The sequence below is a fragment of the Schistocerca americana genome, chromosome 1 (assembly GCF_021461395.2).
Source record: "Schistocerca americana isolate TAMUIC-IGC-003095 chromosome 1, iqSchAmer2.1, whole genome shotgun sequence".
In the NCBI taxonomy this organism is placed as follows: Eukaryota; Metazoa; Arthropoda; class Insecta; order Orthoptera; family Acrididae; genus Schistocerca; species Schistocerca americana.
Genome location: NC_060119.1, coordinates 996,300,385 through 996,322,227, shown reverse-complemented (window position 1 = coordinate 996,322,227; position 21,843 = coordinate 996,300,385). Strand labels below are relative to the sequence as shown.

The 21,843-nt window shown below is 44.0% G+C and overlaps 1 protein-coding gene across 1 annotated transcript in view; it reads right to left on the bottom strand.

The window, feature by feature from the left end:
• LOC124595881 (agrin-like) overlaps window positions 1-21,843 on the bottom strand; it is a 279,110-nt gene that overhangs the window by 17,312 nt on the left and 239,955 nt on the right. Inside the window, exon 7 of the mRNA XM_047134792.1 lies at window positions 5,266-5,451. Coding sequence (XP_046990748.1) covers window positions 5,266-5,451 — 186 coding nt within the window. The remainder of the gene's footprint in view (window positions 1-5,265; window positions 5,452-21,843) is intronic.

The following is a 21,843-nucleotide window of genomic DNA, read 5'->3' as shown; positions in this document are numbered from 1 at the left end:
AGAACGCAAATTAATCGGTAATTTCAGAAGGAGTAATTTTATATTTGATACTTTTCTAAATTTATTTAGCGATTGCCATAGAAAGAAATGTTTTACGATGATTGGTCATTGAAGTGAAGCGCGGGTTAGCGCGGGATAATACTGCAACCTGATTTGCTGTTTGTGATATCAGCCAATCAGAAAAATGCAGGCTCACGCCAATCAATGCTGGGAACAAAGCCTTTGGTGTGATCTAAGTAAGTCGGGGCTGAGGATTTGAACTAGTAACATGTCACTGAAAGCAGCTCCGACGAAAGTACTGTAAAATCGCGGGAAAATGCTAATTACGAGTTCGCGAAGTAGTACAAAGTGTATTTAAATGAACGGTATAGTGGATGTTGTGTGGAATTTCGGACGGAATGTCAAAATTATTGCTTTTGACTGTTAGTTGAAACCGTGTGGCGTGTTGTGCGGTCTAAGACTGGAACAGGTATTATGTGTAGAGCAGAGTGCACAACATTTGAGCGAGCATTTTCATAACTAAACGGTCTAGTGAACTCTATTAACTTCGGTAACGGGTGTAAATATCATAAACTGGCTACGTGTGTGATTGTGGTGTGATTGGGAACTTTACATTGTGTAGACACTTAGTACGGACTTGGCAGTATTGACTGTGATCTTTATCGTAAAAATACGCCTGAAAATTTACATTGCCAAGTTAAAACTTTTATTTCAGTATTAGCCACATCCCGTTTACCGGACGATTCTATGTATGTTGCGACCTGCAATAGCAGTAGTGGTCTAGTGTTTTCTACTACAGCTTTTAGATAGACAAATGAACATTGCTAGACATTGGCAGGGCGGTGAACAGTAATGTGCCGCGCCGTACAGGTGATGCAAAACTTTTTTTGGTGTGTATAGAATATGAACAGCACTACAGTATGAGTTCTACATTACGGAATATTAAGATATTGATGTCGAAGTATGGGCTAATATTCCTGATTGCCAAATGGGTCAATCAACAAGGTTTGGAACGTATGCGTACAAGAAGAAGAACTGCATCAGAACAACCTCGAGAACGAGTTCTGCAATTAATCATTTAGAAGGAAAGCTCATTGAACTTTGTAATTTGAGAAAGAGATGCTGATGACATGCGATAGGATGCTAATGAGGAGGCTGATTAATGATGTAACATGTTTATTTATAGCGCAATATTTTTAAAATTGCGTCAAAGGAATTAGTCATAGGAACCCAAATTAATGATGAAACATTTTTATTTAGAGTGCAGAGTTCTTTAAATTGTGTAAAAACACTTAGTCACACTAACACTAATAGTAGTGCGAAAGATCGAGCGCTGCCAAGCCACGCAGTATCATTTGCCAGTAGTCAAATATAGGGGTGAACTTTGATGTAACAAATTGCATAGTCAGTAGTCGTGAGCAGTTCCAAGATTCCTGATTACCATTGTAACAGTTCAGGAGAAGAGGGTACGTGATTGTGAGTCTTACTTTTAATTTCGTTCCACTCTTCTTGCATCTTTGCTTTTCTGCTTTTTCTGTTAATATAGCTTTAGTTGACAATGTTATATATTTAATAGCAAACTAAAATGCATAGAATGTATCGACCCGGTTTAGAACCACAAGACTGTGGCGCCAGATGTGCAGCAATAGATAAAATAATAAGAAAATAGGTAAACAAATAAACAGGCATTGAATCAGCTACCAGAAGTTATGGTTTTGTGGAAAATAATAAGTCCAACAATTCGTGCTGCACTAACAGTGTACACAACTAATTTCAGATCATAGAGAGGCATATGATGAAACAGATGGCAAATTCTGAAAACTCGATCGCCGACTGTTCTGCACATTCTCGTGCATAATAAAGGCAGCCTTGTCATTCTTGAAGTTTTCCTCTCGGAGAAATGATATCATTATTTTCAGGCGTGCATCCGGCACATTAGCAATTCCTCTCGCGTTATTCCGGTTATGGATCTCACCGCCATGCTCAGCATTAGTCGGCGACTGAGTTCCGATTTCAAAAGGTAACTGTTTATACACCATCCACAAACACTTTATTCAGTGCTATATTGTGGAGAAAAATGCACACGCGTCACAGGTGACACAATCGACAGAGTGTTACCGATCACAGATAACATTTATGCGTCGAAGTTGAGAATATTGCCAAGCGCCGATTGTAATTATACATTGTTCATTAGATTAACGAACAGACGGATACGTGACGTTGTCTAGCCTCACATTAACAGTTACCAACTGTGTTCAAAAGGATGCCCTAAAGGCTCTCTTTGCAGTCCCGAATTCTGGGATGTAAACTTAGAGCCACTTCTGGATAAATTACAAACCAGTCAGGAATTACTTGGAATGTAGACGACACTGAGGTGATAAAAGTCATTGGGTAGCAATATGCATACATTCAGATTGTAATATTAGTATCTGTTTGGATAGCTTAAATAAACTTACATTCGATAATCTAACCATGCAGGCTCATAAAAGCCATAGAATTTGTGTAAAAATTTCTTAGATCGTCGCTGAGCAGCGACCACCTGATATTACAAAGAATACTTTACGCTCCACGGCGCGGAATACGAATTGTTCATAAATTGTATCGATAGATATATTTTGTGTTTCTTATTTTTTGACAGCTGAAGAATTGTAATCCTCTTCTTTTACCAGACTCGTGATATTCTTTAAAGACGGCGGACGCGTATATGGCGTGGTCCGCAATCACTGAATAGTTATTATAAAATATTACTATAGTTCAGTGCTATGTAAGAATTTATGCGTGCATCTAAGATGAAATATCGAAGATGTTAAACGACTCTACTTAAGGAAACAACCAGAAAGATAGAAAATTGAAATTTTACGGAGCCTGTTGTTAGCAATACTGACAAAGGTAATTAAATAAGTTATTGTGCTCTCAAATGCAGTAGTGCCTGCTTATTACTTAGAGCATTTCTGTGCTATCAATCTCCAATTAATAGCAACAGAAATAACGGTGTTTTTATAGTTTTCATACAGCTACCAGGGACCGACTGCATGTCGGCAAACGTCGTAGTTAAGGCAGAAGGCGCACTGCTATTTACCTTGTTTGTGATTTAAATCCAACTTCTTTTAATGTGTGGTGTAGTATAGCAAAGAAAATTTCCAGCTCTTGTCTGGCCCCTTAGGTTTCTCTGTCCGTAGTTGCTATGTCTCAAATCCGGTCATGATCGAACATGATAACGACACAAATAAATTAAGTGTCAATGCGAACTCTGTTCTTGATCTTGAGAACGCTACGCCTTCTGCAAACGATTTCAGGTGAAATATAAACTATCACTTACAGTACTTAAGTTTTTTGAAAAGTCTTTGTTCTTCCAGCCAAGAAGTGGTGCAAAACTCACAACAGATTTCTGATTCTTCACAAGAGAATAATATTTTTATCAAAATATAAATATCTTTAAGAAAAAACACAACAAGATGCCGGTGGCATCGGGTACGCAACGTATAAAAGGGCAGTGCATTGGCGAAGCTGTCATTTATGCTCAAGTGATCCACGTGAAAAGGTTTGAAATGTGATTATGCTGAACTGCTCAACATGCCGAGCAACGGAAACTCGCCAATGGAGGACAGCGACAGCAATAGAGGCTGTCATTTGTACTCGTGTGATCCATATGACGTGATTATAGCCGCACGACGGCAACTAACGGACTTTCAACGCGGAATGATAGTTGAAGCTAGACACCTGAGACCTTTAGTTTCGGAAATAGTAGGGAATTCAATATTCCGAGATCCACAGTGTCAAGAGTACGCCAAGAATACGAAATGTCAGGCATTACATCTCACCATGGACGATGCATGGACAATTCACTAACCGATCGAGAGCAGAGGCGTCCTGTAGAGTTGTCATTGCTAATAGATAAGCAACACTGCGTGAAATAACAGCAGAAATCAATGTGGGACGTACGACGAATCCATCCGTTAGGATAGTGTGCGAAATTTCGCGTTAATGGGCCATGGCAGCAGACGTGCCTTTCCTAACAGCCTGACACCGCGTGCACGTCTCTGCTGGACTCGTGACCATATCGATTGTTGTCTTATATAGGCGTTTCCGACCGCAGCGACGTGTTCTTCCTGTTTGAATATCTTTTTTGTGGTGGTAAGTTCCTATGGGACCAAACTGCTGTGCTCATCGGTCTCTAGGCTTACACACTACTGAATCTAACTTAAACTAACTTACACGAAGGACAACACACATACCCATACCCGAGGGAGGACTCAAACCTCCGACGGGGGGAGCCGCGCGAACAGTGGCAAGGCCCCTCAGACCGCGCCTCTATCCCGCGCGGTTTACATGTCTCTGTATTTGAATACGATGTCTACACCAGTTTCTTTGGCACTTCAGTGTGATACTAATTACAGTCGAAGGAATTTATGATGCCACAATCTCAAATTTCGACGTCCCACCGCCTAAACTATGCATTGGAGACTAGTGGTTCCCGCTTGAAAATTATGTCGCCACACACGATATATTAAATGTTGCCGATATTGTTTTCTTTCCCTCTCTCTCTTTGTCTCTCTCTCTCTATATGCCCTATAGATGTTAAATGTTACTGGTGTTTCGGTCAAGAAAATGGAGGTCCGGTAGCAGAAACAGAGACACTCCAGCGAGTACATGTTAACCCTTTCAGACTCGATTTTTTTTCTGCAGATTGAAATTTTCTTAATGCGCATATGCTCTTAGGTTTTTTTAAATGATTTTATAAGCATCAGTTATACAAATATATGCTCTCTTTCTGAAAATATGCTTTGTACACAATTATGTACATTTCGTCTTAATAGAGACTGAAACCACTGTAGACAAAACGAATTATTTACATTGTGCAGCTCACCTCAGTTCACATACAAAACTTCTCTTATTTACATAACCCCGCAGTGTGGTTTAACACTCCAAGAAGCCATTTTCCGTACAGCTGTTCACATTCCATGCTGATGTATAGGCTGTGGAATGGCGTGCAGGCTGTGCTGACGTCCAGTGTAGAAAACACAGACTGTATGGAAGGGACCCTTCCGATCTTACTGCTCTAACTGGCGGTGTAGTTGCATAATTCCACACAAAATCTACCAGAACTCCTAAGTGGCGGCAGTAAATATAGGGTTAAAATAAATCAGGAACAAAATCTGTAAACCCCGCTGGCACACCAACTACTGGCAGACATTTATCAGCCGAGCAGTACAGGTACCGGGGGCAGGTCTCGTCACACTGAGAAGCTGGAAGGAATCAACTCACAGGGGAACCAGGTGCCCCGCAGGTGTACGGCGCAGGAGTACGCCTTGGCGTTGTAGTAGGTGCGCCCGTCGGAGGCGCAGAAGAGCGGCCGGTCGATGACCGCGGGCAGGCGGTCCGCCGCCTCGCACGGGTCCTCGCCTCGCTCCACGGGCCGGTCACACGCTCCCTCGTGAAGCACTTCCACAACTGCAGACACAAAGCACACCTCTGATTATCCATACGACCAAGTGGTATTTTATATGATATTAGATAACAACAAAATGCTGTCTCAGCCCCCTACATAGACTGCTTCCGATTTACACTGCCTGACGAAAAAACTGAAAATTCTTTACGAGATGGTCGTATGTCAATGTAACTTCTTTGACGTGCACACCATCTGTGGATAAGTAAATTTACTAGACTTGCAATTCACTGTGAGAGTTAGAAGAGCCACCGCAATGGGCGTGGTTCGTGTTTAACGTTGTTACCGTATCTGACAGGCTATATAAGGGGAGTGAACAGCATCACTTGCTGAGTTAACACTGTGAGTGACATCAGTATGCTGCATACTCGTGTAAAATAGCGTTTTAACCATCTGACAGAGTTTGAAGGGAGACTCATTGTGTATCTCCATTTGGCCAGCTGCTCGAATCGTGCAATATCCAAATTTTTTGAGGCATTCGGGTACAACAGTAGCTCGATGTTGAACTGCGTACTCGTCATCAACGTTCTGGTCGACCATGTCTGACCACCACAACGGAAGAACGCACCGAAAACATACTGAACTCTTCAAGTCTGCACCTGCCTACCGACAGCAAATAATGGACTCCTTGCAACATTACGTGCCACGCTGCACAATTGGCTCGAGACTAATAGCAGCCACACTAGGAAATGACCTTCTAATGTGTACGCTGCCATTCACATCACAAAACAAACGGCTGCTTTTGGAGTGATACCGTGACCGGGAAACGTGGATTGATGTTGAACGGCGTCGGATTGTGTTCAACGACGAATCGCGGTTCTGCACTACCTCAGATGACCGTTGATGGGATGTATGACGACGAGGTTGGGAGAGGCCCCATTCCTCAGTGTTTTGGATAAGCACAGTTTTCTTGTTCATGGTGTAGGGAGCCATAGGGCATGACTACGGATCACGGATGGTAGTGACTGAGGGCAGTCTGATGGCGCAACAATACGTCAAGGAAATCCTGCGTCCTCATGTGTTACTTCTTACGTGACAGTATAGTGGTTCCATTTTTCAGCAAGACAACGCTCGTCCACTCGTGGAACGTGCCTCAGTGAATTGTCCGCGTGATGTTGAGATACGCCCACCGCCAGTAAGATTCCCAGATTCATCTGAAGCAACTGGTATCAACCATCCCAGACATCGACTCCGTCCCAGTGCTAGTATTCCGGATATCAAAGACCAGTTATCACAAATGTGTGACAACTTGCCTCAGAAGAGGATTTAGCGGTTTTCTGATACCATCACCAACTGAAACGATGCATAGGTCCAGAGCAGACGGGGTGAATAAGTGGGGCTCAAATCGCCAAGTTCTTTGTAAGTTTGACTCGATTTTGCAAACACTGAAATAACATTACATACTCATTCAAACTGTGAGGGATCATTCTATTTCCTTCTTCCTTATGCGTGCTCCATTTTTTTGTGAGGTAGCGTAAACATCCTGCGACCTCGGCATTTACAGCATTGTGCCCAAACCGTGAAAAGCTGCAGACAGCACAATTACTGAAACTGAAAGGTACGTCTTGAAAGGCTCGCCCAAGCTGTAAGCTATTTTATTTTTGCGAACCATTCTCAAGCACTGCCCACTACGTGATTCACACCTTTTTGTACATCTATAGTTAGCAGTACTTAATATCCATTATACAATAAAACAAATCTGTGCTAAGCATAAATACCAAACATACGACACGACGTTGCGGACTTCAGCTCCATAAATACTGTAAGAACCTAACGCAGCACCACCCATGGTAATCTTATGAATGCACATTGACTGCATGCAGTATCGTGTAACCCCCTCCTGCCGCAGTTGATGGCTTGTGCGATAAACTCGTTAGGTAACAATTAATTTGCGTCCATGGAGTCGTCGTGGCAGCATCTCTTGTAATCTCTTTTCAGTTTACAAGCTGCCTCATATCGAATAAGAAACACGAGCTTTCGATATCTCCGCCATTGTCAGGAGTAAAAACCGCTGACTGACGAGACGAACGCAGCTTTCCGCTTATATAGTCACGACTGCAGCATCTGGAACCAGTCAGAGAAGGCCAAAGAGACGCATGCGCGGAAGGAGGGTTGCGGCGCAGCTCTCAGCAGCTTCAGTCCGCTGCAGGACGGAGTGACGTCAGGGAGCACGAGGGGTTGGCGCTACGTTTGAAAGTGTCGCTCCCGCCTCCCTAGCTACGTCAGGTATTCGTCTCTGCATTCGCTCGATATACAGAGCTCGACCCCATGCCCTACTAAGGGTGTACGCTGGACTCTACTTAAGATGTTGCAGTTTTTTTTCTAATTTCGGATGCCTCCCCTCACAAAATGATGACGCGTGAGCCAAGACTCTTGTCTTTTTCAGATTGTATTTTATATCCGTTTGTCAGGAAATGATGAGCTATGGCCGAATTCTCACGTTCCCTTTGGTTAATATGTCGATAGTCCTCAGTAATGTTCAAGCTATTTGATTTACATAGATACTGACTCATTCGCAAGCGACACCGTACACACCATTCACTCGAACAGCTAAATCATCTTTAATAGGACGTATCACATCTCGTATTTTGGGGGTGAACCGAAACATTGCTCTCAGTCCATGTCTCTGCAGCACACGTCCTAAGCTGCAGCTCGTTGCCCCGCAGCATGGCAGGAACGCAGCCGGTCTGTCGTCTTCTGCCGATTCACAAGGCGTCCGTCGTCAGTGGCACCTGACAGCTCCTGTCGTTCTCCTTCGCTGTAAACTTTCTCCCCGAACACGCGTTTCAATCGCTGCAGATCAGACCCTAATTGGCCGTTATCGAAAATAATCTTTGGTCTGTGTACCCGCTTTCTTGTATACTTGGTGGTCACACCTATTAGGATTCAAGTGCCGATCTGCGTGCGTTTGTTTACCGTACATTGAATGACCAAGCCGGCCTCCTGCCCTCCAAGAACGGTAGCTTATCATCCTTCTCCATGTGTATAGTAAGTTTAATGTTGGGATGGACACTGTTCATACCATCAACGAAATGTGTATTTTCACCATGATGCCATATCAGGAAGGTGTCATCGACATGCCGGAGGAAGCAAGATGGACTCAACGTTGCAGGGTTCAGAGCCTGCTCCCCGACGTGTTCCATGAAGAAATTCACTACTGCCGGAGACCAGTAGAGATCCTATTGTGTGCCATTCGCCATCTCATAATATTCGTTGTACAGGATGTACGCAGCCGTTTGGACATGACGGAACAACTTGACGATCCCTCACGGAAAATGTTGGGCCGAAGAATCCAGCGTGTCTTGCACTGGTACCCTCGTAAAAAGCGACATAACTTCTCGACTAACCATTATGTTATTTCGGCCTGTCGTCATTTTCTTGAGTATGTCAACAAATGTGTGCGAATTCACATGATGTTCACAGTGTCTCAGCTTGGGTGCTAATAACCCTGTCAGTCTGTAGGTGGGCGAACTGTTTGCACTAACAATGAGCGCAAGAGGGACATTTTCCTTTCCTATCTTCTTCAGTCCATGAACCCTTGGAGGTCTGGTGGCACGAGGCATTAATGTCTTAACTACTTCGCCTGGTAAGCTAGAGTCTTTTTATAACTTATCTGTCTTTCTGCCAATGGCTAAGTCGAATCACGACTGAGTATCTGGTACGTATCATCTTCTAATAAAGGTAGCAATTGTAGTGTTCAGAACCACTGTGACTTATACTTTGTCGGCTAGCAAGACAATCAAGTCTTTGTTCTTATGTAACAAGCGTAAACCAATTAGTTGAGTGGAAGGCTGGCTCGTTCATTCATTGTAGAGGAAAGCAGCGCACACTTCTCGGTACTTGAACCCGAATAACTTTCACCACCTCGTGCGCAAGAAAGCGGTCTTGTACACACTAGTACATAGAGCAAAGATTATTTCAATGACGACCACCTACAGTCTAAATTGCAGCATTTGAGACACGTGCTCACGGAGAATGGTTACAGCAATGGAGACATCCCAACCGCTTTCAGGTGCCACCAGTAAAGGACGCTGTGTGACGCGGCGTTTCTGCCGTACTGTGGGGCAACAAGCAGCAAGTAACGACGTGTACTGGATTGACAAGGACTAAGACCAGTGTTCCTCCCCTCTCCCCCCCCCCCCCCCAAATGTGTGGTGCGCCCTGTTAAAGACTAAAGACGAGATAGCTCTTCGAGAGCGAATGCAGCACTATCTACACTCATGCTCATAAATTAAGGATAATTACAGAATGTGGCGCCACACAACGTGGCGCTACACAAAACTGACGCTAATAGCATAGGCACATAGGGAACACACACGACACAGATAAGCCCACGGTATTGGTGATAAGTTGTGAAAACCGTCCCGAAACACATGTGCTACAAAACGCCACTGTTTCCTGCGCATGTACCCCGACATCAATATATCAATATGGGATATGATCACTATGTACACGTACACAGGCCGCACAACGGGTTGGCATACTCTGGATCAGGTGGTCGAGCAGCTGCTGGGGTACAGCCTCCCATTCTTGCCCAGTGCCTGTCGGAGCTCCTGAAGTGTTCTAGGAGTTGGAGACGTGCAGCGATACGTCGACTGAGAGCATCCCAGACGTGCTCGATGGGGTTTAGGTCTGGAGAACAGCCAGGCCACTCCATTCGCCTGATATCTTCTGTTTCAAGGTACCTGTCCACGATGGCAGCTCGGTGGGGGGGGGGGGGGGGGGGGGGGGCTAGTGGTTAGACACTGGACTCGCATTCGGGAGGACGACGGTTCAATCCCGCGTCCGGCCATCCTGATTTAGGTTTTCCGTGATTTCCCTAAAATCACTCCAGGCAAATGCCGGGATGGTTCCTCTGAAAGGGCACGGCCGACTTCCTTCCCAATCCTTCCCTAATCCGATGAGACCGATGACCACGCTGTCTGGTCTCCTTCCCCAAACCAACCAACCAAGCTCGGTGGGGCCGTGCGTTATCATCCATCACAAGGAAGGTGGGACCCACCGCACTTCTGAAAATGCGGATATACTGGTGCAAAATGAAGTCCCGATACATCTGACCTGTTACAGTTCCTCTGTCAAAGACATGCAGGGGTGTACGTGCACCAATCATAATCCCACCCCACACCATCAAACCACGACCTTTCAAGGACATTAAAGGGTTGGTATCTGGTTCCTGGTTCACGCCAGATTGAAACCCGTCGAGAATCACTGTTCAGACTATACCTGGACTCGTCCGTGAACATAACCTGGGACCACTGTTCCAATGACCATTTACTGTGTTCTTGACACAAGGCTTTGTGGGCTCTCCTGGGACCAGGGGTCAGTGGAATGCACCTTGCAGGTCTCCGGGCGAATAAACCATGTCTGTCCAGTCGTCTGTAGACTGTGTGTCTGGAGACAACTGTTCCAGTGGCTGCCGTAAGGTCCTGAGCAAGGCTACCTGCAGTACTCCGTGGCCCTCTGTGGGCAATGATGGTGAGGTATCGGTCTTCTTGTGGTGTTGTACACTGTGGACGTCCCGTACTGTAGCGCCTGGAGACGTTTCCTGTCTGTTGGAATCGTTGCCATAATCTTGATATCACACTCTGTGGCCCACGGAAGGCCCGTGCTACGACCTGCTGTTTGACCAGCCTCATAACACCGTCAATATGTGTTCTTTGAGCCATTTTCAACACACAGTCACCATTAGCACGTCTGAAAACGTCTGTACACTTACTCGCAGCACCGTACTCTGACATGCACCAACACACCTCTGCGTATGTGGACTGCTGCCAGCGCCACCGTGCGATAACCGCAGGTCAAATGCACCGCATGGTCATACCCCGAGCTGATTTAAATCCACAAACCGCCCACCAGAGCGTTGTTTCACCATGTATCAGCATTATCCTTAATTTATGAGCATGAGTGTATACAGGGTGTTACAAAAAGGTACGGCCAAGCTTTCAGGAAACATTCCTCACACACAAATAAAGAAAATATGTTATGTGGACATGTGTCCGGAAACGCTTAATTTCATGTTAGAGCTCATTTTAGTTTCATCAGTATGTTCTTCCACCTACGCTCAATGGAGCACGTTCTCATGATTTCATACGGGATACTCCACCTGTGCTGCTACAACATGTGCCTTTACAAGTACGACACAACATTTGGATCATGCACGATGGAGCTACTGCACATTTCAGTCGAAGTGTTCGTACGCTTCTCAGCAACAGATTCGGTGACCCATGGATTGGTAGAGGTGGACCAATTCCATGGCCTCCACGCTCTCCTGACCTCAACCTCTTGACTTTCATTTATGGGGGCATTTGAAAGCTCTTGTCTACGCAACCCCGGTGCCAAATGTAGAGACTCTTCGTGCTCGTATTGTGGACGGCTGTGATACAATACGCCATTCTCCAGGTCTACATCAGCGCATCAGGGATTCCATGCGACGGAGGGTGGATGCATGTATCCTCGCTAACGGAGGACATTTTGAACATTTCCTGTAACAAAGTGTTTGAAGTCACGCTGGTACGTTCTGTTGCTGTGTGTTTGGTTCAAATGGCTCTGAGCACTATGGGACCTAACATCTTTTTGTAACACCCTGTATAGGTCAAACAGTTTGAATTTTTCAGAACGTTTTACTGAGAAGTAAGAAAACTTGAGAACGCAAACAGTTAACCATTGTTGAAAAAGCGCGTAAAATACAATATAATATGGAAACACGACAGCCTTGGCTCACGCATCATCGTCTTGAGATGCTTTTATAAAGGAGGTAGTTTAGATTAGAATCAACAGCAACAACTGATACAGAGACCAGGAGTACACACCTAATAGGGCGTGGGTAAGGACTTAACATATTGAGCGAAAGTAAAGATGGATGTCTTCTGGTAAACCTTCCGGGATGTAAGGTCGTGGTCCATGAAACTCTTCAGCTCCTAACGTTTCGTCCAGAGCTGCGCTGGACATCTTCAGAGGGGTGTTTCTCCTCCAGTGAGTCTTGCCGACTGACGGGTCAGACGTCTGAGAGCGACTTATGTATCGTAGAAAGTGGGCGTGACCAGAGTTACACGTGATATGCAGAGATAACCTTTGTCAGAGATAAAACTTAACTATCGATCGTAATCTCGTCACGGATAAAACTGTCTAGCAATTCTGTAGTGCTACTGTCCAAATATCACTAAGTTTCATGGTCTCTTCTTTCCGATTAAAATTATCCCTATGTTTATATATTTCAATTGCTTCTCTACAAAGCCGTGGGTAATAGTTCGTCGTCGTAGATAAAATTTTTGTTTCGGAAAACTTCACTTGGTGATTTCCTGGCTGAAAAGCGTGTTCTGCTACAGCCGATTTATCTGTTTTTCCTAATCGGCAAAGACTTCTGTGTTCTTTTAACCGTGTATTTACGCTTCTTTTTGTTGTTCCAACATAAACTTTACCACATGTACACGGGATTTTATATACGCCACTGGCTGATAGAGGAGCGCGTTTATCTTTTACAGACCGAAGAACATGACAGATTTTCTTCGTTGGTCTAAAAACAGGTCTAATATCATGTTTACTTAAAATCTTTCCAATCCGATCCGTTACTTTCTTTATAAAAGGGAGAGAGACTGTATTCTTCCATCGTTTTTCGGACTTGTCCTTAAGCTTTTTGTTGTTTGGGTGCAGAATTCTGCTTACTTCTTTCTTTGAGTAGCCATTTTTCTCAAAAGCGTGCTTCAGATGTTTTAATTCGTCGTCTAGATACTCCGGCGTGCAAATCCGTCTGGCTCTGTCAACGAGACTTGTAATCACACCTCTTTTTTGTTTTGGATGGTGGTTAGAGTTTTTATGTAAGTATCTGTCTGTGTGCGTTATTTTTCTAAAAATCTGTTGTTTCAAGCTTCCATCCGTCTGTCTCATAACTAAAACATCCAAAAACGGTATTTTGTTATCATTTTCTCTCTCCATGGTAAACTGGATTCTTGGATTTATATTATTAAGGTAATCAAAAAATTCGCCTAAGGCTTCTCTACCATGTGGCCAGACCACAAATGTATCGTCTACATACCGATACCATCGAGATGGTTTCTTATCTGCTTTTTCCATGGCTGACTGTTCGAATGAAAATGATAACAAAATACCGTTTTTGGATGTTTTAGTTATGAGACAGACGGATGGAAGCTTGAAACAACAGATTTTTAGAAAAATAACGCACACAGACAGATACTTACATAAAAACTCTAACCACCATCCAAAACAAAAAAGAGGTGTGATTACAAGTCTCGTTGACAGAGCCAGACGGATTTGCACGCCGGAGTATCTAGACGACGAATTAAAACATCTGAAGCACGCTTTTGAGAAAAATGGCTACTCAAAGAAAGAAGTAAGCAGAATTCTGCACCCAAACAACAAAAAGCTTAAGGACAAGTCCGAAAAACGATGGAAGAATACAGTCTCTCTCCCTTTTATAAAGAAAGTAACGGATCGGATTGGAAAGATTTTAAGTAAACATGATATTAGACCTGTTTTTAGACCAACGAAGAAAATCTGTCATGTTCTTCGGTCTGTAAAAGATAAACGCGCTCCTCTATCAGCCAGTGGCGTATATAAAATCCCGTGTACATGTGGTAAAGTTTATGTTGGAACAACAAAAAGAAGCGTAAATACACGGTTAAAAGAACACAGAAGTCTTTGCCGATTAGGAAAAACAGATAAATCGGCTGTAGCAGAACACGCTTTTCAGCCAGGAAATCACCAAGTGAAGTTTTCCGAAACAAAAATTTTATCTACGACGACGAACTATTACCCACGGCTTTGTAGAGAAGCAATTGAAATATATAAACATAGGGATAATTTTAATCGGAAAGAAGAGACCATGAAACTTAGTGATATTTGGACAGTAGCACTACAGAATTGCTAGACAGTTTTATCCGTGACGAGATTACGATCGATAGTTAAGTTTTATCTCTGACAAAGGTTATCTCTGCATATCACGTGTAACTCTGGTCACGCCCACTTTCTACGATACATAAGTCGCTCTCAGACGTCTGACCCGTCAGTCGGCAAGACTCACTGGAGGAGAAACACCCCTCTGAAGATGTCCAGCGCAGCTCTGGACGAAACGTTAGGAGCTGAAGAGTTTCATGGACCACGACCTTACATCCCGGAAGGTTTACCAGAAGATATGTCATCCGGTCGTGAAAGCCTTCATACTATAAAGATGGATGCCCGACGCTTCTAAAGAGGCGGGAGCGGCAGTTTCAAACTTGGCGCCGGCCCCTCTCGCCACGTGACGTCTCTGCTCCTGCAGCAGACTGGTGGTGCTGTGAGCTGCGCAGTTATTCTTCTGCGCATGTCTCACTTCGGCCGTCTCCAGTTCCAGATGCCGCAATCGTATCAATATAATCAGAAAACCGTTCCAGCCCCGACTGTCAGTGATTTTTATTCCTGACGGCGACAGTCGAATGCTCCAGTGTTTTATTCAATATGACGCTACTTTTAAATCGCGAATAGTTTATTCCACAATTATTTTGAGTTTTACTTTTCTTTCATCATGTTGTCTTTTTTTCTGTAATATATATCTGCGTACTCACACTGTAGCAGTTGTTTCCAATACATTCTGCGACAATAGAGTTCTTAAGGAAAATAGTTTAAAAAGCTATAATGTGTTAGTTTCACTTTCGTTTGTATTCCAAGTAGTGTTTCTTTTTCATATTAGACTGTTATGATAGCGAGAAGCGTTAAAACTGCCTTCTGGTCGAACCTATTTCAGGCTAAGTCTGCCTAAATCATTTCACCCGAATTTCGGATTGTCTCCATTTAATTTCCCGCGGATAATTTTCTGCTCCACGCCAAAAGCAGTTCAGTGTAAGTAATCAAATACGACATTAAGTACACAGTCAACTCTTAGGAACTCTATTTCGCAAGTGATGCACGACCATGACTTCAGTTTAGCTGATTAACAAACATTCCTCACTTGATCATCTCCACAACATAGTCCAATATATGCTGCAGGAATTTGTTGAAAGGAATATTATTTGTCGAGATTAGCAGAAAATTTCAATGATTGCATTTGTTTCAAAGGATGGCTAGCGTATTTTACAGATTATCAAAGAGGACTGACGTACAACAACAACTGGTTTAATGTAGTTACCGTCTGTGTTACAGTAATATACTCGGGCAATCGATTTGTTTGCAGGAGACTGTTTACGGCTTTCTGTAATGTTCTGAAGCTGTGTGTACTTTAACGATGCTCGCCGTGTCGTACATTGTTTGCTGTGAGGCAACTCACAACTTCATTACTGATATCTGATGTTTGTTCTCTTGTTTACCTGTGGAAACGTAAATATTAATAGGGACACAGAGAATTAATATCGGCTGGAGTGAACTTACAGAAAGTTTCAAAAACCTTTGAGCCCCTGCACAGCATTTTCACGAGATCAAATTTTCAAATCTGCTGTTTCCTTATTTCTCTCCCGGGAAACTACTTGCCTTCAGGGCATCCAAACGACACAATCTTAAAAATAGCGCTGCCGGATGTAATATAAAACTGTGCGCAATGGTACTAGGATTTGAACTGTCGTCCTCCCGGATGGAAGTTCATGTGATAACCACTGCACCATTGCACTCCGTGTAAATATGGGCAACAGTCGAGGTCAGTCCTTAAAGGAGAGGCACTGGATGCGATAATTATGAAGCCGCACCAACGAATATACCTCTTAAATGCAATGCAAAAATTGATGAATGATCTTTATCTCGACGATTAGAGAACCGCAAGGTCATTGCAGGCATAAATCCGCGTACTTTTACGAAGGGAAACCCAAAAATAGGACGCTATAAAATCGCAGTGCACGTAGTCGTAAACTAAACAACCTAGAGACACATATGAGTGGGACTGTGAAGGACTTCATTAATTATGTACTTTGGGAGTGCAATAGACAGCAATAGTTACATACACTCCTGGAAATGGAAAAAAGAACGCATTGACACCGGTGTGTCAGACTCACCATACTTGCTCCGGACACTGCGAGAGGGCTGTACAAGCAATGATCACACGCACGGCACAGCGGACACACCAGGAACCGCGGTGTTGGCCGTCGAATGGCGCTAGCTGAGCAGCATTTGTGCACCGCCGCCGTCAGTGTCAGCCAGTTTGCCGTGGCATACGGAGCTCCATCGCAGTCTTTAACACTGATAGCATGCCGCGACAGCGTGGACGTGAACCGTATGTGCAGTTGACGGACTTTGAGCGAGGGCGTATGGTGGGCATGCGGGAGGCCGGGTGGACGTACCGCCGAATTGCTCAACATGTGGGGCGTGAGGTCTCCACAGTACATCGATGTTGCTGCCAGTGGTCGGCGGAAGGTGCACGTGCCCGTCGACCTGGGACCGGACCGCAGCGACGCACGGATGCACGCCAAGACTGTAGGATCCTACGCAGTGCCGTAGGGGACCGCACCGCCACTTCCCAGCAAATTAGGGACACTGTTGCGCCTGGGGTATCGGCGAGGACCATTCGCAACCGTCTCCATGAAGCTGGGCTACGGTCCCGCACACCGTTAGGCCGTCTTCCGCTCACGCCCCAACATCGTGCAGCCCGCCTCCAGTGGTGTCGCGACAGGCGTGAATGGAGGGACGAATGGAGACGTGTCGTCTTCAGCGATGAGAGTCGCTTCTGCCTTGGTGCCAATGATGGTCGTATGCGTGTTTGGCGCCGTGCAGGTGAGCGCCACAATCAGGACTGCATACGACCGACGCACACAGGGCCAACACCCGGCATCATGGTGTGGGGAGCGATCTCCTACACTGGCCGTACACCACTGGTGATCGTCGAGGGGACACTGAATAGTGCACGGTACATCCAAACCGTCATCGAACCCATCGTTCTACCATTCCTAGACCGGCAAGGGAACTTGCTGTTCCAACAGGACAATGCACGTCCGCATGTATCCCGTGCCACCCAACGTGCTCTAGAAGGTGTAAGTCAACTACCCTGGCCAGCAAGATCTCCGGATCTGTCCCCCATTGAGCATGTTTGGGACTGGATGAAGCGTCGTCTCACGCGGTCTGCACGTCCAGCACGAACGCTGGTCCAACTGAGGCGCCAGGTGGAAATGACATGGCAAGCCGTTCCACAGGACTACATCCAGCATCTCTACGATCGTCTCCATGGGAGAATAGCAGCCTGCATTGCTGCGAAAGGTGGATATACACTGTACTAGTGCCGACATTGTGCATGCTCTGTTGCCTGTGTCTATGTGCCTGTGGTTCTGTCAGTGTGATCATGTGATGTATCTGACCCCAGGAATGTGTCAATAAAGTTTCCCCTTACTGGGACAATGAATTCACGGTGTTCTTATTTCAATTTCCAGGAGTGTATTACCAAATGAAATTTGGCCAGGCTCCAGCAGTCCACTAGGGTATATACATAGCTAATTAAAAATAGGTTTCTCTTGAAGAATCACATGATCCAGAAATTCTTCCACTGTAGAGGTAGGTGCCCAATCAGGTTTGACAGAAATTGCAACTACGAAAAAGAATTGGTCGTAAAATTCTTTATCATATTTAATAAACAATTTGTGGTCTCGACAGGTACGGAAACTAGACTATCCTGGAGTGCTAAACGCGGACCTTAGTTAGTTAGTCAGTTACTTTCATGTTCCATGGATAATTTGCACGATAAATCATAATCTACATCTACATGGTTACTCTGCAATTTACACTTAAGTGTCTGGCAGAGGGTTCATCGAACCATTTTCATACTACTTCTCTACCATTCCACTCTCGAATGGCGCGTGGGAACACGCAACACCTAAGATATCTACTTTTATGTCACTCATGCTAACAGCTGTTCTGGTTTCGAATTATGGAATATTTACTTCGTCTTCTTTCGGGAAGGAATTATGGAAAACTGAATTTAGTAACTCCGCTTTAGTGGCACCATCATCGGTAACATTTCCATCGCTATCGCGCAGTGACGGTATTAACTGTTATTTGCCACTGGTGTACTTTACATACGACCAGAATCTCTTTGGGTTTTCTACCATATTTTGAGACAATGTTTCATTGTGGAAACCATTAAAAGCATCTCGCATTGACGTCCGCACTAAATTTCGAGCTTCCGTGAAACTTAGTCAGTCTTGAGGATTTTGCGTTCTTCTGAATTTGGCATGCTCTTTTCGTTGCTCCCGCAACAGAGGTCTGACGTGTTTTGTGTACCATGGTACATCAGACCCACCTCTTATTAACTTATGCGGTATGAATCTATCTACTGATGTCGATACTGTATCTTTGAATTTGAACCATATCTGGTCTACACTTACATAATTAGCTTGGAAGGAATGGAGATTCTCGCTTAGGAAGGCATCAAGCGAATTTTTATCTTCAGTTTTAAATTGATATATTTTGCGTTTATTTTTAGTAGTTTTGGTTAATATGGTTTTGAGCCTCGCTACAATGACCTTGTGTTCACTAATCCCTGCACCTTTCATGACGCACTCTATTATATCAGGATTATTTATGGGTAAGAGGTCAAGTGTGTTTTCGCAACCATTTACAATTCGTGTGGGCTCATGAACTAATTGTTCAAAGTGATTCTCAGAGGAAGCATTTAGTAAAATTTCGGAAGACGTTTTCTGTCTACCACAGGCTTTGAGCATGTATTTTCGCCAACAAATAGAGGGTAGATTGAAGTCTGTCTGTATGAGCGGTGTACTTATTAGTAATGAGATTCAAGTTTCCTTTGAACCGTTCAGCTATTACATCATCTGAGTCGGGGGGGGAGTCGTTAGAAGGAGCCGATTATTATTTTGGTACGGCTGTTGAGTATAACCTCTACCCATAGTAATTCCCAGGAACTATATCTATATCAACTTCACTACAAGATAAACTACTACCAACAGGCACAAGCACACCACCACCTACTTTATATAATCTATCCCTTCTAAACACGGTTTGCGCCTCTGTAAAAATTTCGGCACAATTTATCTCTGGCTTTAGCCAGCTTTCTGTTCCTATAACCACTTCAGCTTCAGTGCTTTCTATCAGCGCTTGAAGCTCTGGTACTTTTCTAACACAGCTACGACAATTTACAACTACAATACCGACTGTTGCTTGGTCGATTCTCGTCGTTCCTTTGCCCTGTACCCTTTGAGACTGGAGCCCTTTTTGATCTTTCCTGAGTCTGTCTAATGATACGCAACGAGTCATTTTACACACAGATCGCAACTTAATTTTGTAGTTTGGCTATATGCTGAACAATTATAAAGTATTGTTTTTGATATATTCAGTAAGTCCTACCCATCACCTTTACACATTAAAGTAATAGAAATTTTTCTACATAATAGGAGGTCTTCAGTTTGTTTTCCAATTTTACTTTGCTATTTGTCAGACATTTTGTGTCACTGGCTAAATCATCAAAAATTATTGGTGCAGTATTAAGCGTTCCTTTTTATGCTAAAGGCACCCTTAATGTAGGGTAATGAATGGCATATTTCCTTCTGGCATTGTTATTATTTACTTCATTGTTCCTTCTGAACTGCAGTTGATTATTTTCAACAAACTTCATAACAGAATTAATATACTATAAAGCGGTGTCACTCCTTAAAGAAAAGTCTACGAGATGACTGTAGGTGTGCACCACATACTACTCTTATGGCACGTTTTTGAGCAATGAAGTCTTTCTTTCTTAAAGATGTATTACCCCAGAACATAATTCTATATGACATTATTGAATGAAAATTCGTGAAATACGTCACCTTACTGATCTGAAATGATTCTAAGTGCAACTGTGACTAAACTAAGTTTTTTAGGGGTTCCAAAATGAGCTTTTTCCATTTTCAATTTTCATCTACAAATATCAAAAAAAGTTTTGCATCACCTAAGTTCCGAGAGTTCCGGAACCTGTACAGAAAATTGGAATGGAGATCAACATAAACATCATTGCCGCATTTATTACTGCTCATTAAAACCATGCATTGCTTGTTGCACCACCATACAGCGAAACCTTCAGAGGTGCTGGTCCAGATTGTTGCACACCGGTACCTCTAATAGCCAGTAGCACGTCCTCTTGCATTGATGCATGCCTGTATTCGTCGTGGCATACTATCCACAAGTTCATCAACGAACTGTTGGTCAAGATTGTCGCACTCCTCAACGGCATATATCCCTCAGAGTGCTTTGTGGATCACGTCGTCCATAAACAGCTCTTTTCAATTTATCCCAGGCATGTTCGATAGGGTTCATCCTGGGCACTCTAGACTAACGGTGTCGTTATCCTGAAGGAAGTCATTCACAAGATTTGCGTTATGGAGGCACGAATTGTCCATGAAGACGAGTGCCTCGCCAATATGGTTGCGCTATCAGTCGGAGGATATAAGATGAACATCAACAAAAGCAAAACGAGGATAATGGAATGTAGTCGAATTAGATTAGGAAATGAGACACTTAAAGTAGTAAAGGAGTTTTGCTATTTGGGGAGCAAAATAACTGATGATGGTCGAAGTAGAGAAGATATAAAATGTAGACTGGCAATGGCAAGGAAAGCGTTTCTGAAGAAGAGAAATTTGTTAACGTCGAGTATAGATTTAAGTGTCAGGAAGTCGTTTCTGAAAGTATTTGTATGGAGTGTAACCATGTATGGAAGTGAAACATGGACAATAAATAGTTTGGACAGGAAGAGAATAGAAGCTTTCGAAATGTGGTGTTACAGAAGAATGCTGAAGATTAGACGGGTAGATCACATAACTAATGAGGAGGTACTGAATAGAATTAGGGAGAATAGTATTTGTGGCACAACTTGACGAGAAGAAGGGACCGGTTGGTAGGACATGTTCTGAGGCATCAAAAGATCACAAATTTAGCATTGGAGGGCTGCGTGGAGGGTAGAAATCGTAGAGGCAGACCAAGAGATGAATACACTAAGAAGATGGATGTAGGTTGCAGTAGGTACTGGGAGATGAAACTTGCACAGGATAGGGTAGCATGGAGAGCTGCATCAAACCAGTCTCAGGACTGAAGACCGCAACAACAACAACAACAACAATCAGTCGGAGGATGGCATTCACGTATCGTACAGTCGTTACGACGACTTCCATGACCACCAGCAGCGAGCATCGGCCCCGCGGAATGCCACTCTAAAACAGCAGGGAACTCCCGCCTTGCTGCACTCGCTGGACTGTGTCTCTAAGGCGTTCAGCCTGACTGCGTTGTCTCCAAACACATCTCCGACCATTGTCTGGTTGAAGGCATATGCGACACTCATCGGTGAAGAGAAAGTGTTGCCAATCCTGAGCGGCCATTCGGAATGTTGTTGGGCCCATCTATACCGAACTGCGTGGTGTTATGGTTGCAATGATGGACTTCGCCATGGACGTCGGGAGTGACGTTGCTCGTCATGCAGCCTATTGCGCTCAGTTTTAGTTGTAGCACGATGT